A 16,278-nucleotide genomic window follows, 5' to 3' on the forward strand; every position below is an offset into this window, starting at 1 on the left:
AAGGATGTGGGGTGGGCACTGATTCCTCGGTAAACAGACAGGATGAAATCAAGCAAGAAACGTTTGGCTCACTGCCTTTTATTATGGCAAAACACAACAGAAATCCATTATAAAACAATAAAAAGGGCAATCTGGCAACCAAAACATCCAAGGAAAATAAATAGCAAGAACCACAAACAAAAACTATCACCAGCATACAGCAGTGTCCATAAAACCGCTCCAAAAACTGTCCTCCCCAAGGCCTGAAAACCTGGCCTTTGAATAAGCCCAAATAATTAGGTGAGAGCTGCACCCTTCATGATTACAATGAATCACTGCTGTGGCCATACCTGTGAGTAGGGCAGGTGCTGCCCCCTGGTGGACAGCACTCCATTTCCCTTCCTTGTGCCGCATGTAGCTTCAAGCTCTGGGAGGATGCAATATCAAGGAGCTAGGAAGGGTACTTGTGAGACTAAGGCTACACTCATGAACAAATACCAGACTTCCTGGCACTGGTGGCCCAGGAACACACATTTCTCCTGGACAGGGTGGCGGAGCGGCGACTCTAGGCAGGTCCTCTAGCAGGGCACAGTCCCTGCAGTGGTGAAGGTCCCCACGCCACTAGCACCATAAGGACCCATCCAGCTCGCCCCTACATCCTCCCATGTAAAGGGCCCAGTAACATAAAATGGTTGGCTGAGAGGAGGGCTGATCCACTGAGACTTCTTCTGCGTGTTGGTGCCTCTTGTGTTGCATGATTACATTTTATGTATTTTTTTTTTATCAAACTTTTAAAAAATTCCCCAAAAAAAATTATAAAAAGAAAAATCTGCCTGTCCACCAGGGGGTGCTATGCCCACATTTTCCATCATTGTGATGCAAGGCTGGGGGGGTGGCCACTGGTCCCATGGTGAACAGACAGGATGAAACTGAAAGAAACGTTTGGGCATTGGAGTAGGACATTTACTGATACGTCTTGTAGCACGGCGCGAAGGGGCCTTGAACAGGTTAAGCTGCATGTTTGATTTCATTCACGTACACCCCCTTTTCCTTGCATTCTTATCTGCATCCTTCCACACCCCATGCCTTCCTGCACCCCCCCCCCCACCCCCCACAACTTTTGGCCCCCTGCTGACGAGGAGGGGCGGAGAGTTTCACTTTCTCTCCAGCTTCTCTCGGCCTTCCACGCTTCCTTCTGCACTTTTGGAGAACAGGGTCCTTCCCCGGGACTCACCCTGACATCTGGATTACCCGTGTCCAACGCTGCTCGCATTCTCTCGCACGGCGGCGAGGCTGACTTAAAACGGCCGCATGCTCCCTTTTCAATCAAGGCATGCTCCTCCTGCGATCCATAAGGCATGCTCCTCCTGCCATCCATAAGGCATGCTCCTCCTGCAATCCATAAGGCATGCTCCTCCTGCCATCCATAAGGCATGCTCCTCCTGCGATCCATAAGGCATGCTCCTCCTGCCATCCATAAGGCATGCTCCTCCTGCCATCCATAAGGCATGCTCCTCCTGCCATCCATAAGGCATGCTCCTCCTGCGATCCATAAGGCACTGTTTCCTTTCCTTCGATCCATAAGGCATCCCTCCTCCCCCACCATACAGCATTTGGCCCTCCTGCGATCCTTAAGGCAGTCTCTCTCCAGTCCATAAGGCATGCTCCTTCTGCATCTAAAGGCATGCTCACCCTGCATCCATTAAGGCTATTGCTCCTCGCGCGATCCACTAAGGCATGCTCCTCTGCATCCATAAGGCATGCTCCTCCTGCGATCCATAAGGCATGCTCCTCCTGCGATCCATAAGGCATGCTCCTCCTGCGATCCATAAGGCATGCTCCTCCTGCGATCCATAAGGCATGCTCCTCCTGCGATCCATAAGGCATCAAGAACGAACCCGTACTTTCTTTTTGTCCTTCCCACCATTTTACCCAATCAAAAAAATGTCTCCCTCTTTAAAGCCATTGTTCTCCCTCAAACGAGTTTTGAAATCATTCCTCAGTACCAAAGCAGATGGAGTTTAGGCTGCCTTCATTTGGCAGAGTTTTTGCCAGTGAGATTGGCATCCCTTGGCTCCTTTTCTGTCAACACCTCCCCCCCCCCCCACCACCACTACCACCACCACCACCACCAAGGGACAAGAAAAATTCAGAGAATGACCCAGAGCAGTTGTTACAAAGGTAATCGCAGTTGCAGATCAGGGCATGGAAGAGGGCCGTATGCCGGATGTTTGTTTTCTGCTCTTCCACTGTTTCCTGCTTCTTTGTGTAGGCAAATACAGATGGGATTGCAGTACCGTGGTGGAGAACCAAACGTCTGCTCAGGAAAGAGTTCGCCACCTTGTTTATCTGCAGTCAAATTTTTTACTCAAATGTTAAGGACAGAGGCCCATTGCAAGACTGAATCTGCCCTTCACTTTTTTTTTTTCGCAAATTGTCATTTTAAAAGTGACATCTTCACACGGTACTTCTGTCGTGCATAAAATTAGTATTTCCGGCACTGTACTACTAGAGCTGCCACAGTTTCAAAATAGTAGTCTCATGTACGAATTCAATTTCACAGAAAAGTATTCAGAAAGACTGTGGAACCTGCTGAAGACCTGCTGAAGAAGTTAAACAGAGTTTTTAAGTCCTTAACCTAATGAAACTGTTTGAAACTGAAATAGAGAAATGGTTAAGCTCTGTGGCTCACTTGAACCCACTGCTTTAACTGTACTCACGATCACAACATTGCGCAAAGAGCAACAGAACAAGTGTTTGTGAAGTGACGGGTGTTTCTAAAGAGGCTATAAAATTTCCAGCAATAAACAATAAAACTAAAATAAGATTAACTTTATATCCTGAAATACGAAAGCTATTAAAAGGTGTGGCCAGATTACGTCTAACTAGAGACTTGTATAAATTTCTCTAGAAACTAGCTCTACATCTGGTCATCTGATCATTACCTTTTTCATCTGATTGGCTACATAATAGCTTATATCCCCCAACCAGTTATGATTCCCCGGGTTTGTAACTTCAAAAGAGAATAATTTGAGATACCGTGTTAAATAATGGTGAATAGCCGTTCGCTGCAATAGCCAGAGCAGAGATCTCGAGATATTTATTGCCAATGGCACATGGAGTATATCCTACATATTATTACAGTTAGCAGTTTAAGTGCAGTTTCCAGACAGTGCAGTAAGTTGTGGTGAAAACGGTGCATTGAGCAGAGTTGCTCCTGCAAGGCAGTGTTCAGGCGTCTTAGTTTCCATGGCAGTGTGTTAAGGTCTCTTGGTTGCCTTAACAATGCGAAGAGGTCACTGTTGCCATGGCAGTCATTAGTGGTCACGTTTGCCATGGCAGCGTTGAGGTGTTCTGGCTCTTGTGGCAATGAAAAGGGGTCTTGGTTGCCGTGGTGGCGTTAAGGTGTTTTTGTTTCGCAGTACGTGGAGGACAACCTGTCAGTGATGTCCATCGGCTTCCTGCTCAGCAGTCCGGACGACGCCGTCATCTGGAGGGGTCCGAAGAAGAACGGTGAGCCTCCCCCCCCCTCCCATTCCACTGCGAAAATGGGCCAATAAAAGTCTGAAGAAAGAAAAAAAGCAAAATCGCATCTGCGCTGGATAATGCCAGTGTGATGCGGGCAGCAGGGGTGGCGTGCCTGGAGCCTGCAGCTATGGCCACGCCCCTCCCAGAGTTTTTTTTTTCTCATTTCTGAGACTTTGCAAAATTTCCAGGAAATACGTGAATTGGTATTTAAATGTAGAAGCGGGGCCGGGTCAGTAGTGGGTAGTGGGGGGGCGGATTGTGTTAGGTAGCCTGTCTATGATTAGAGTGTTTATCATGCGCTGTGCTCTGGTTTCACTTCCATTTCTCCAGTTCAGTGGTCTGCTTTCACACTGCTGTTGTGCTGTGCCAGCTAGCGTAACGTTACCCTGGCTGCACCTGTTACCGGGCCAGCGCGAGAGTGTGTGTGTGTGTGTGTGTGTGTGTAAGAGCGTGTGTGTGTGAGCATGTGTGTGTGTGTGTGTGCGTGTGCGTGTGCGCGCGTGTGCGTGTGTGGGCGTGTGCGTGTGCGTGTGCATGCTTGTCTCTCTGCAGTCCAGGCCTGCACATTGTCACAGTAAGGTAGCAGGCCTGAGATGCGTGTCTGCACATCCTCATTTGCTGCTGAGAGCATGTGAGCCAGTGGATCCTCATAGCTCTCAGTCTCGGGTCAGTCATGCGCTCAAGTTCTACAAATGTAAAAAAACTGTCCTGTGCTGGGCACTGCCTTTGTACCCTTCAAAAAGTAAAACAGTTAAGTGTCCAACTGTTGAAAGGGGTAATAATGGTCATATGTATATGTAACACCGTGTCAATCAATCAGTCAGTACTTTTATTGTCCCCGGAGGGAAATTTGCTTTGCAGGCAGGTATACAAAGGTTAAAACAACACAGACCACATTTTACACGACAGCCACAGAAGTACAGACACTTAACAGACATGAGATTAAAAAACGAGCAGGAAACACTTGACCCTAAAGTGCATGCTCTCTGCGTCACACTGAAAGCAATCCGTCGCTAAGTAAATGAGTGCAGTGTGGCACCATTATTATCCATCTTCCTCCCTCGTTATCTCTCTCTCTCTCTCTCAGGGATGATAAAACAGTTTCTTCGAGATGTGGACTGGGGCGAGCTGGACTACCTCATCGTGGACACGCCCCCCGGCACGTCGGATGAGCACCTGTCCATCGTCCAATACCTGAGCTCCGCCGGCATCGACGGTGCGGTCATCATCACCACCCCTCAGGTAACCGCGGTAACGGAAAGGCAGCTGCCTGGAGCACTTTCTTCGTCACATCAGAGACGCGGGTCAGTTCGGGCTCTCGGCTCAGTCAGTTCAGTCGTCAGATTCATTTCACCATTTGAAAAATGGCCAGCGAGCGTTCTTCCAGTTCATGAGTTGAGTATATATTTAGATTGACCCGTGAGAAGACCGGTAGGTGGCCTTACTGGATCTCAGGTTAGGTTTATAACGGTTTATTACTGCAGCTGTAGAAATGGATTCTCTGTTTTTTGTTTTTTTTAAACCCAAGTTTCTCTGGATAAAAGCATCTGCCAGATGGTAAAAATCAAATGTATAGTTAAGTCTGCTAAATGATTGGGCTCAGTGTGTGTAGCCATTGTGTGTGGATGGTGTGGTAATCTGCAGTACAGGCCTTTAATTCCCATTTCTTTTATAAATAAAGAGTTGACAGATCAGGGGGTTTTTCTCCATTAGCAAAAACAGGAAACAGAAGCCCACATGCAGAAGTGAGTTTTTCTTCCAGAACAGCTTTAATGCCTTAAATCTCACTTACAAAGCGCTATTATGACTGCGAGTGTGCTTATCGAGATAAGTCAATCTGAGGGTGTGTATCATACTGACTCACCAGATAAAAAGTTGGGGAGGTCTCTTTACAAGTGTAGCTAGTGTGTTCCAACCCCGGTTTAGAGATGAGAAAGTGGTGTTCCCCACCCCGCCCCCCGCCCCCTCGCCTATGCCCCCTAGTCTCGATTCATTGTATGAATCGCCTTAACGGCCTAAAAATGTAAATCCTTGCCGCGCAAATTTACATTTCAGTTTTTTTAGTGATGGCCGCGCTTAAAGGGAAAAAACAGACATGGTTTCTATTAAAGGATAATTACACCCTTTTTCATAGGCTAGCTGTAAACGTGTTTGTGTGCCTCCTTTTTGATGAAACATTTTAACCCATGCCGTTTATTTTGACATTTGACGTTTCTGAAATATCTTTTTATCAGGGAAAAAATTGGTAGAAAAAACATCTTGGTGCTGCCCTCAGAAAGGTTCTTACTGCATTCCACTCTGGCCCCGCCCCAATCATTATATCTGATATCTGTTTGGAGACACGACTACTTCATGCAGATGTCAATCAAGATATCCAGTCGGAAAAATGTTTCTGCCCACAAATTCATCTGTTTGCTTTTTAACACAATGGAACGTTGCCGGAACCTGATTGGCTAGATTGGTTTCGGCCCAATGTTTTTCAACCTGAGGGAAACATGTGGCCTGTTCAAAAACTCTCATATTCCACCTGAAGGGTCCAATAAAATATGTTTCTGAAAACATTTGAGGCGAGAAATAGGCCAAGTAATTGCAGAATCTTGGTTCATATTTAATCTGTAAGGCCTTGATTGATCCAAGTTTTATGAGCCTATGATACACAAGTAATTTGCATACAGAGTAATTAATGCAAATGAGATGGACACACCTCCACCCACCTCAGGACGTGGAATTGTGTAGTAGGCGGAGCCCGGCTGAAGCTGTGAGTGCAGTTACTCTTTAAGCAACCAATCAAAAGATCGGTATTGTCCCCAAGGGACAGTTTGGTTTTCTTCAAGTTCAAACAGACAGTCAGTCATACACAACAGATAATTGAAGGTCAAAATAATGAAAACTACAACTTATTAAGAGTCCAGACAGTTATTGCAAACATTTATAAAATTATCACGGCATTGTGAAAAAGAATAATGATGAATAAAACAAGTGAGGCTTCTGAAGCAAGAAACACTCAAACAGGACAGGGGCAGCTCTTGTCTTTGTGGCAACACTGAGATTGACGTATGAATCACACTATGTCCATTTATGGCCTACGCTGCAGAATACTCAACTAACAGGGAAGTGGTGTCAGCCATTCAGATGCTGAAGGTATGAGTAATTATTCGGAATCAGATTTAGACAATGGGTTATTGTTCTTTTCTGTATGTACGCCCATAGTTGCAGTTATTTTCCATCATTAATTACAATGAAATTCCTGTTTCATAGCATGACTACATTACTCATATGTAGATACCAATATCTACTGCACCCGGATGGCTGTCGGTGGGGGGTTTTTTTTTTTTTTTTTTGCTGCTTAAGTCAGCCTTCTGCCTATGAACTCTGAACCCTGATTTCTCCAGCACCCTGAGAGCCGCTATCCTGGCCACGCCCCCTATAGTGTACAATTATCAGACAGTCTCATCCAGAGAATATGACACCGCTTATGTTTATTTAACGGTATAAATTTGGCGCCCAACGTGAGGCTGAGCATGTCGAATTCCAGGCTTTAACAGGCAGTCTACGCGCGCCCCATCGACCAGCGGGAGGCGCTAGATAGCGATGAAACATGGATCCCTAACCGACTGAACCCTCGCTTGCCCCAGGCAACGCCATCGCCAGTTTCAGCTACTGGCCGCAGTCCGCACTGACGCTATGTTTTTAAAATAGAATGTGTTTAATTTGCATACTATCTATTTATACAGCTGGATACTTGCTAAAACAATTCAGATTAAGCACCTTTCCGGAGTGCAAGGGTGTAGTGCCCCACCTGGGACAAGCACAATTCCATAACCCCCAAAGCTTTCACTTTCCCTTTTTTCCTACTCTTGGCTGCCCATTTGTGACTTTGTCTGTTTCTTTTGGCAAACAGGAGGTCTCTCTCCAGGATGTCAGGAAGGAGATCCGTTTTTGCCAGAAGGTCAAGCTGCCGATTATCGGCGTTGTGGAAAACATGAGCGGTTTCCTCTGCCCGAAATGCAAGGTGAAAAAAAAAAAAACATTCCGCCGTTTCCCAGAGATTCCATTTACTCTGTTGTCCCGGTTCCCTGGTACAGGATGAGCCCAATTACTGTAATTACTGTAAGCATCTCGTTTCTCATGATTCTGCTTTCCCAGCCTCCTTCCGCCGGAGTGTGCGTAGGCGTGCAGACCCTAACACAGACGTGTTCATGTTTCAGTTCTTTAATCTCTTCCACGCGTGCTAATGTACGTGGGAGATGAAGCAATGAAAGTGTATTTCCCGTGTTCTTGTGATTGGAGTGTTGGATGCGGGAGCTCCTTGGTGGCGGGTGGGCCGTGTTATGTTCACTAAAATAACCTTTTCCCTTGGGAGGAGTGGTGGGGGGGGGCGGCGGAGGTTCACGCAGTAATTGAAATTTGGTAACGTTTCCTCTTCCTACAGAATACGTCCCAGATTTTCCCCCCGACAACCGGTGGGGCGGAGAAGATGTGCGCCGACCTCAGTCTCCCCTTTTTGGGACGCGTCCCCCTGGACCCACGGATAGGTACTGTCGCACCTGCCCTCCTGCCGTTCCCATGTCGCGGCCCTGGAAACTCTGAAGCCTCATTGGCTGAGCCTGCGTTGCACCAGATGTGTTTGTCCCGGAGCGTGAGACAGTCAAGGAGCGCCATGAGAATCGGAGAAGGACGCCCTTTTCCTTTGAGCTGTTTTCCCATAGCCGCTGAAGCGTTTCGGTTTCTAATATAACTGAACAGCGTTGGACTCCTTTGGGTGGCGGGAGCGAGGATATTCCGCCAAAACAATAAACACCAGTATGTGTCCTGCAGTAGAGCTGGTCCTAGAATGCGGTTTGGCATTGGCTGAGCCTTGTGGTTGCAGGCGGAGCCAGCTGCAGATAGTGGGGCGGGAAAATGATAGTTGATAAGCAAACAGAAACTGTCCAGTTGCATTGCTGGGCAGACGTACAGTAGGCATGTTCTTTCCCCCGCACACAGGCCTGTGCTGAGCGGCGCTGGCGTTCTGTTGTGAGCTTGTCTCGGCTCGCCCGTCCGCACCGCACCTTCTGGGGCGGCTGAAAGCGGAAGTGCGCGTTGCCAGATTTATCGCCGCGCTTCGCTCGAAACCGATCCGGCGACCCCTCTCTGAACACCGCCAGAGCTCCCACTTCAGACTTTCTCAGAAAGTGAGACCGAAATGTAGAGCAAACGGCTGAATTCAGCTGTTTTCCACTTCCCTCTCTGCTAACTTCCGCATTTGTGTGTCTTCCCTCTGTGCAGGGAGAAGCTGTGACGAGGGACGATCTTTCCTTTCGCAGGAACCGGACTCCCCAGCAGCCGCAGCCTACCACAGAATTATCCAGAGTGAGCCGACCAGTCTGTCAGCCAGTCAGTCAGTCAGTCAGCCAAAGAGTCTGTCAATCAATCAGTCCAGTCAGACAGTCAGCCAGTCAGTCAGTCAGTCAGATAGTCAGCCAAAGAGTCTGTCAATCAATCAGTCCAGTCAGTCAGTCAGTCAGATAGTGAGCCAGTGAGCCAGTCAGTCAGTGAATAAATCAACAGGTTAACTAATCAATCAATAAAAAATAATCATCTACCAATGAATGGATTAGTCAGCCAATCATCAAGCAGTAAATTATTACTATATAAGAGTAATTTCACAGTAAATTAATCAGCATATTTTATTTTAAAATAAAAAAAACTTGTTTTATTCATCGGTTATAAATTAGCCAATTTTCAAAATCGACGAACGGGGGAAAATTCTCATTATGCACTATTTCTAATAGAAAAGCACTTTGCACAAGAAAAAGCCAAGGTGTAATCAGTACATTCAGAATATCCATAGAAACTAGAAAAAGGTCATCTAAAGCCGCGTTTCCACCACAGGAACTATACCCCGGAACTAGGAACCTTTTGAGGAACTCAGTGCGTTTCCACCGCAGGAACTAGGGTCTAAATTTAGTTCTGGGGGCTTTGTTTTACCCCCCAAAACGTTCCTGCTCGGGGGGTAGTACTTTCCGAAAGTACAGGAACCTTTTGGGTGGAGCTTGCAGCGCTGAACATTTCTGATTGGTCGAGTACTCGTAGCATTTGTGTTGTATTTATTTTCCGCCATTACCCGCCATGTTTGAAAATATGCAGCGGTAAACCAATTTATTTTCATAATAACTTCAAATCAAACTTGTATGTTATGCGGCGCAGTAGCCTACTTTTGGTTATAGCCTGTCAACGTCTTGGAATTATAACGTGTGCTCTTCTGTTCTTTTCTTGCTTTAGTATTCGTTTTATAAAATGCTAAGCATTCGTGCTGGGACAGCATATTACGTAGGCTACCAAAACATTCAAACGGATTAATTCGGTTGCTGAATATTTTCTTCCGGATTTTCTTTGTTAGCCCGTTGTAATTGACTCAAAATGTTTGATACAGTTATGTGAGGTATGCGGTAGTTCTGCATAATTAACATTGGTGATACAGTACAAGCAAACTGGAAATCACCTTCCGTACTTTTTATCCGGGTAAAATAACAGGTTAATACTAGTAAACTTCCCTTTAGCTTTTTCAGACTGCCGTAATTTTACTCAATTTTACTGCCATTTTTCAATTCCACGAAAAGACCAGGAAGACTATGGACTAATTTATGGTGCATGGTTCGCATCTGGAGGGCACACTTCGCGCTGCTCGGCTAGCAGTAACTTCGAAGGAAAGCAAACGGTGGCTGTACCACTACTAATTTACATTTTCACGCAAGTCCGAGTTTTCGTTCTATTCTTGTCATTTTGCGATTAGCCTATATGGAATTGACGACGAGAAAGTAATAAAACAGCAAATTGTTTACAACGTGTGCATGTTTTCTGCTGTTAATGAATGTGTTTGAGAGGATATATGAAAATCAATAAATACAAAAGTAACCATATATAGTCATTGTTGGTAACCGGTTGTGTATTTTATTGTTATGTGTATATGTTATATGTTATTATTTTTCCATAGATTGCGTTGTTGCCGTTCTCGTTGTTAGTGTTAATCAGTTTAACCATCAGGGTCCAAGTTGAACTATGCGGTTGTTCCCTGTACTTGGACCGGTACTTCTCTCTAGGGGTTTTGTCATACTTGTTCCTGGTTATGGTTATACACTTTGTTGTACGTCGCTCTGGATAAGAGCGTCTGCCAAATGCCTGTAATGTAATGTAATGTAATGTGTATAAGTGGAATAAACCCCTCCGGGCTGTCCCGGTTATTAGAAAATAATGTAGGCTACTTCGGTGGTAGTATGGGGTTACAGAAGAAATCATATGACAGATGGACCGACGACAACGTCAGTGGGCTAATTTGCCTAATCTTCGCGGTACTTTAGACCCCGGTGGAAACGCAGACAACCATTGGCTGAAGGAACCTTTTAGTTCCAGGTAAAGTAGTTCCTGGGACTGAAAGTTCCGGGTAATTTTGGTGGAAACGCGGCTTAAAGAGTTTTTATTTTGTTTGTTTAATAATATTCATAAATAAATAAGAAAAACCCCCCAGAAATATATTTTTTGATCTTGAAAGAAGAAATCGTTAACAATTAAATCAATAAAATTATGTCCAAAATAAAAACTTCTTTTTTATACTTTGCAGCACCATATTAAACCACAGCGAATCCCCCCACCCACACCCGCGAATGCACTCCTACGTTAATGTTTCACTTCTTTAAGTTTTCTTGGAAGTGTGTGCGTGTGCATGCATGCGTGCGTGTCTGTCTGTGCTTATTAGTCATTATTTTTTCTGTCTGTGTCTGTGTTTGTTGGTGTGTGTGTGTGTGTGTGTGTGTGTGTATGTCCATCAGTGAGGACTGGGCAATGCCTAAAGGTACAATGGCAGTACCTCAACAGGGGGCACTGTATGAACCTGACACCTGTAGTTTGCAATTCTGAGGAAGGGAATGCTGACCCTCTTCTTTAATTTCACCCCAACAGGCATCAAGGACTACTGCTCGCTCGCACGTTCCCGAACGCACGGAAACGCTGACTAGAAGGGGCCCGCAACGCAGTGGAAGAGGTGGCCTAACGTGGTGAACATGCCTAAAGCTGAGCAAAAAGGTCCACAGCGTGACATGAATGCACCAAGGAGAAGCCTGGTTGGTTCATTACGTACAGGAGACAAGGCTTCTGCTGTCACCTAGCCTCCTTGCGCTTTGCCTTAAACTGTAGGCCAGAAGTTTGGGAGGAAAAAAACAAACAAACGAATAAATAAGTACACTTTTCCCCACAATGCTTGCACAGACTTTTTCCATGATTTTCAATGACCCACTGATGAAGTTTGTGATTTTGTGAAATTTTATGACAGAAAATAGGATGTTGAATTTCTAGTTACTCCGTCTAAGGCAAACAGAATTGTGGTTAGGTTGAGTAAAAGCTGGGATTAGACTTTAAAACCAGACCTTTCCTGTCGGTATTCATAAATGACTATATCCAGAGCATATCTACAGCCAAGCATCTGAAATACTTGGGGAAATAATATCTTAGTTACAGACAATCAACATTTCTGTCAAATATCTGCCAAGCTGAGTTGTGTGCAGAAAGGTGAATTTGGAGCCAGTCAGTGAACTTGATGAAATTATTTTGTAATGGGATGCATGTGCACTAGGCATTTTTGTAAAAAATGTTTTGTAAAAATGGTCAGACGACCAAACCAAGATATTTGCAGTTTCTTTCGGAGCATAAAATGATTTCAAACTGGTTTTATTTTTTTCTCTCAGAGCTCTTCTTGATTGCCTATAAATTGGGAATGCACCTGACTTTTTGGGTCAACTGTTGTTTCGGTCTTTGCTCTAGATAGTCCTGTTAACTTGCTTCTTTGCAGTGTGTGTAGATACTGATATGTTTCCATCCTTCTTTTGATATGTAGTAAAGCAATACCAAGTAAATAATGAAAATTACACAGGAGTTGTGTTTTTTATTGCTTGTTATATTTGAATTGATTTTAACATATGTTATTCAAAACTGGCTTGAGTATTTAAATTCAGCTTCTTTTTATTTCACCACAACATGAGTAAATGTTTGTTTTTAAATTTCCAAATCACATTTATTTTCCCGGGGAACAGGCATCTTAAACCTCGGGGAAAAAACTGGAATTTGGACCATCTTCCCATGATGCATGGTTCGTAGGTAAAAATTGTTAACCTGTTTATTATGACTGGCTGGCAGCTGGGGGAATTCCCGTCCTGGAATCTGTGTTCCTGTTGGCTCGGCTCCTTACTGCAAACCGCAGCGGTGCCGGTGAGGTCATGCTGGGCACGCTTGGCACAGTTTGTGTCTGAAACGCACCTGATTCCTAACGAGACGCCTAAACTCACCCACGAGGGACTTGTGACCATCACGCGTTTGGCTCCGTTTCAGAACGGCTCCTCCGTGAGACCCCCTGGTGTCTTCAGTACCCTTTCGGCTTCCGTGTTGTGGGTCCCCTCTGGCCCACTTTTGTCTGTGCACCGATACTGCTTTGAACTTTGAACATGGACTTGAGTCTCAGCTATGTAAACATGCGCTTAATGTTCCACCGAAGGGAAAATTACTTATGAAAAGGTCAATAATTCTTTTGCGACCTGGTCTAGGGTCAAACTGTAACTGGACGTAGGATGAGGGAAATGAGTGGAGAGTGGGTAAGGAAAATGGTACTGCAGACTTGGGTCCCTATCTGCCTATCCAACACAACATAAAACCTGACTCGTCTTCGAAGGGTTGCTGGGCACGGGGCAGCTTTGAAGACTGAACTTCAGGACAGTTTGCCTGAAACAATCCAATAGCGTACCCCCAACGGAGATGTAAACTTCCACCCAGAGTGCCTTCAGAAATAATAAAAGAAAAATAACAAAATAGTGTCCCGATGTAAGGATTTGTAGTCTAGCTGGGAACACACTAACTAACCAGAGTCACTGTAGGGCCAGCAGAGGGCAAAACGAGAGTCAAGGTCAAAAACCAGTGAATGGTCAAACACGAAATCCTATCAGCAAACAAACTAGAAGGTCTAAGGCAAGAATCAGAGTCTATGGGAACGAATCAGTGGTCAAACACGAGATCTAATCAGCAAACCAAACACAAGGGCTATACGGGAATCGGAATCAAGCGTGTGGAGTCAAACAAAGAAGTCACTGTCCACAAAACACCGAGCACAAATTCTAAGAGCCGAGGTCTGTCCCAGCCGCTTGTTTTTTTACCTCCTCGCCTCCTTTCCTCGTATGGAAGGGCAAACGGGTCAATATATGCAAATAAAATATATGTGCAAAATATGAGTCATTGACATCTGGAATCATGCATTTTCAACGTGAGTGCATTCCAATAGCTTATTTTATTTGACCTTTATCTCAGAGGTCCTTGACTGACTCCAAAATGGAACCAGGGGCACCTGTTAAATGCTCCCATTAAATGTAAACACAAAACTTATGAGAGGTTGTAACAATGTGACAGATTTTACTTGGTCATAATTGATTATTTGTGGGCTTGATTAAATCAATATTTGTTACAGGAATATAGTTGTCATCTACAACTATTTTTTAATAAGCTGTCCATGAAGGGAAAGCAAATATACCTACATCCACTCAGAAAGTCCATATCTAGCTTTTTTCATACAACATTTTAGAATATTAAATTAAAATGGTTTCTAGAGACACAATGCCTAAACAAAATTAGGCTTCAGTCTTAGTGAATGTCTGGAAATGGTCTGGTGAAACTTTTATTTTATTTTATTTATTTTACTTTTATTTACCCAGGGTAGGTTCACTGAGCACAGATGCTCATTTGCATGAACGCCCTGCTTCACACTCATACACCTGGGAGCTGCCCAGTACAACCACAATCTTCTATTGTTGGCCACTGAGCAGCTCCACTGGAGGGAGAGAACATTTTTTAGCCCATTAAATCAGGGGATGATTAGGTGGCAAGTTTTTGTGAGAGCCAGATCTGGGATTTTTAGCCAGGACACCGAACCAAGCCCACACCTGCTTAGCTTCAGCCAGTCGGGAGGAGCAGAGTGTGTGGTGGTATGGAAACTGAAGGTGTGCCATAAAATGAGGAAACACACGTTTTTCTGGTTCCAGCCTTTTCAAAAGAAGTAAAAAAAAAAAAAACATTGGCACGAAATTGAGAATTGCAAAGACAGCCTCGTGCACAAATGAGTTCCAGTATTTGTTTGAATTTATGGGAACCTGCAGTCTGTTTGCAGCCTCTTTTGGGACCTTGCAAACCAGCTGGTGTTTCAGACAACTAAGGGCAAATTCAAGCTACGCACACTCAGCCTTTTTTCCTTTATTTTGATAATGCTGGATTCATTTATCAATTTTGTATGCTTAATTATGATGCAGTTCTTCATAACTTAATTTTTAATTTTATTCAGCCTTTTTTAAATTCAGTGTTCTTCCATTGTGGCTCTGGCTGGACTTCAGGTTGTGTGTTTGTGGTTGCAGCTATTGGAATGTAGGGTATGAATTTTTCCTTCAAATCTTTGATACCTTTGTAGGTTATATAACATAACTATGTAGGTTGTAAGGTATAAAGTAATATAAAAAATAAGGAAATAAAGTTCCTGCATGCTTATAGATTTGAGCCGCGTTTCCACCGCAGGAACTATACCCCGGAACTAGGAACCTTTTGAGGAACTCAGTGCGTTTCCACCGCAGGAACTAGGGTCTAAATTTAGTTCTGGGGGCTTTGTTTTACCCCCCAATCACCTGCTCGGGGGGTAGTACTTTCCGAAAGTACAGGAACCTTTTGGGTGGAGCTTGCAGCGCTGAACATTTCTGATTGGTCGAGTACTCGTAGCATTTGTGTTGTATTTATTTTCCGCCATTACCCGCCATGTTTGAAAATATGCAGCGGCAAACCAATTTATTTTCATAATAACTTCAAATCAAACTTGTATGTTGTATGTATGCGCAGTAGCCTACTTTTGGTTATAGCCTGTCAGCGTCTTGGAATTGTAACGTGTGCTCTTCTGTTCTTTTCTTGCTTTAGTATTCGTTTTATAAAATGCTAAGCATTCGTGCTGGGACAGCATATTACGTAGGCTACCAAAACATTCAAACGGATTAATTCGGTTGCTGAATATTTTCTTCCGGATTTTCTTTGTTAGCCCGTTGTAATTGACTCAAAACGTTTGATACAGTTATGTGAGGTATGCGGTAGTTCTGCATAATTAACATTGGTGATACAGTACAAGCAAACTGGAAATCACCTTCCGCACTTTTTATCCGGGTAAAATAACATGTTAATTCTAGTAATCTTCCCTTTAGCTTTTTCAGACTGCCGTAATTTTACTCAATTTTACTGCCATTTTTCAATTCCACGAAAAGACCAGGAAGACTATGGACTCATTTATGGTGCATGGTTCGCATCTGGAGGGCACACTTCGCGCTGCTCGGCTAGCAGTAACTTCGAAGGAAAGCAAACGGCGGCTGTACCACTACTAATTTACATTTTCACGCAAGTCCGAGTTTTCGTTCTATTCTTGTCATTTTGCGATTAGCCTATATGGAATTGACGACGAGAAAGTAATAAAACAGCAAATTGTTTTCTGCTGTTAATGAATGTGTTTGAGAGGATATATGAAAATCAATAAATACAAAAGTAACCATATATAGTCATTGTTGGTAACCCGTTGTATATAAGTGGAATAAACCCCTCCGGGCTGTCCCGGTTTTTAGAAAATAATGTAGGCTACTTCGGTGGTAGTATGGGGTTACAGAAGAAATCATATGACAGATGGACCGACGACAACACGTCAGTGGGCTAATTTGCCTAATCTTCGCGGTACTTTAG

At 44.3% G+C, this 16,278-nt stretch overlaps 1 protein-coding gene across 3 annotated transcripts in view; it reads left to right on the forward strand.

The window, feature by feature from the left end:
- nubp1 (nucleotide binding protein 1 (MinD homolog, E. coli)) overlaps positions 1 to 12,407 on the forward strand; it is a 31,791-nt gene extending 19,384 nt beyond the window's left edge. Inside the window, exons 6-11 of one of the 3 annotated variants that reach the window (XM_064314152.1) lie at positions 3,402 to 3,492; positions 4,595 to 4,749; positions 7,409 to 7,519; positions 7,940 to 8,042; positions 8,776 to 8,928; positions 8,962 to 9,356. In XM_064314152.1, coding sequence (XP_064170222.1) covers positions 3,402 to 3,492; positions 4,595 to 4,749; positions 7,409 to 7,519; positions 7,940 to 8,042; positions 8,776 to 8,928; positions 8,962 to 9,029 — 681 coding nt within the window. In that variant the 3' untranslated portion in view covers positions 9,030 to 9,356. Of the gene's footprint in view, positions 1 to 3,401; positions 3,493 to 4,594; positions 4,750 to 7,408; positions 7,520 to 7,939; positions 8,043 to 8,775; positions 8,929 to 8,961; positions 9,357 to 11,445 lie in introns of those variants that run through there. The other 2 variants (XM_064314153.1, XM_064314154.1) reach the window with 2 other exon arrangements.
- Positions 12,408 to 16,278: the final 3,871 nt, after the last annotated feature.

Source organism: Anguilla rostrata, chromosome 17, assembly GCF_018555375.3.
Source record: "Anguilla rostrata isolate EN2019 chromosome 17, ASM1855537v3, whole genome shotgun sequence".
Lineage (NCBI taxonomy): Eukaryota > Metazoa > Chordata > Actinopteri > Anguilliformes > Anguillidae > Anguilla > Anguilla rostrata.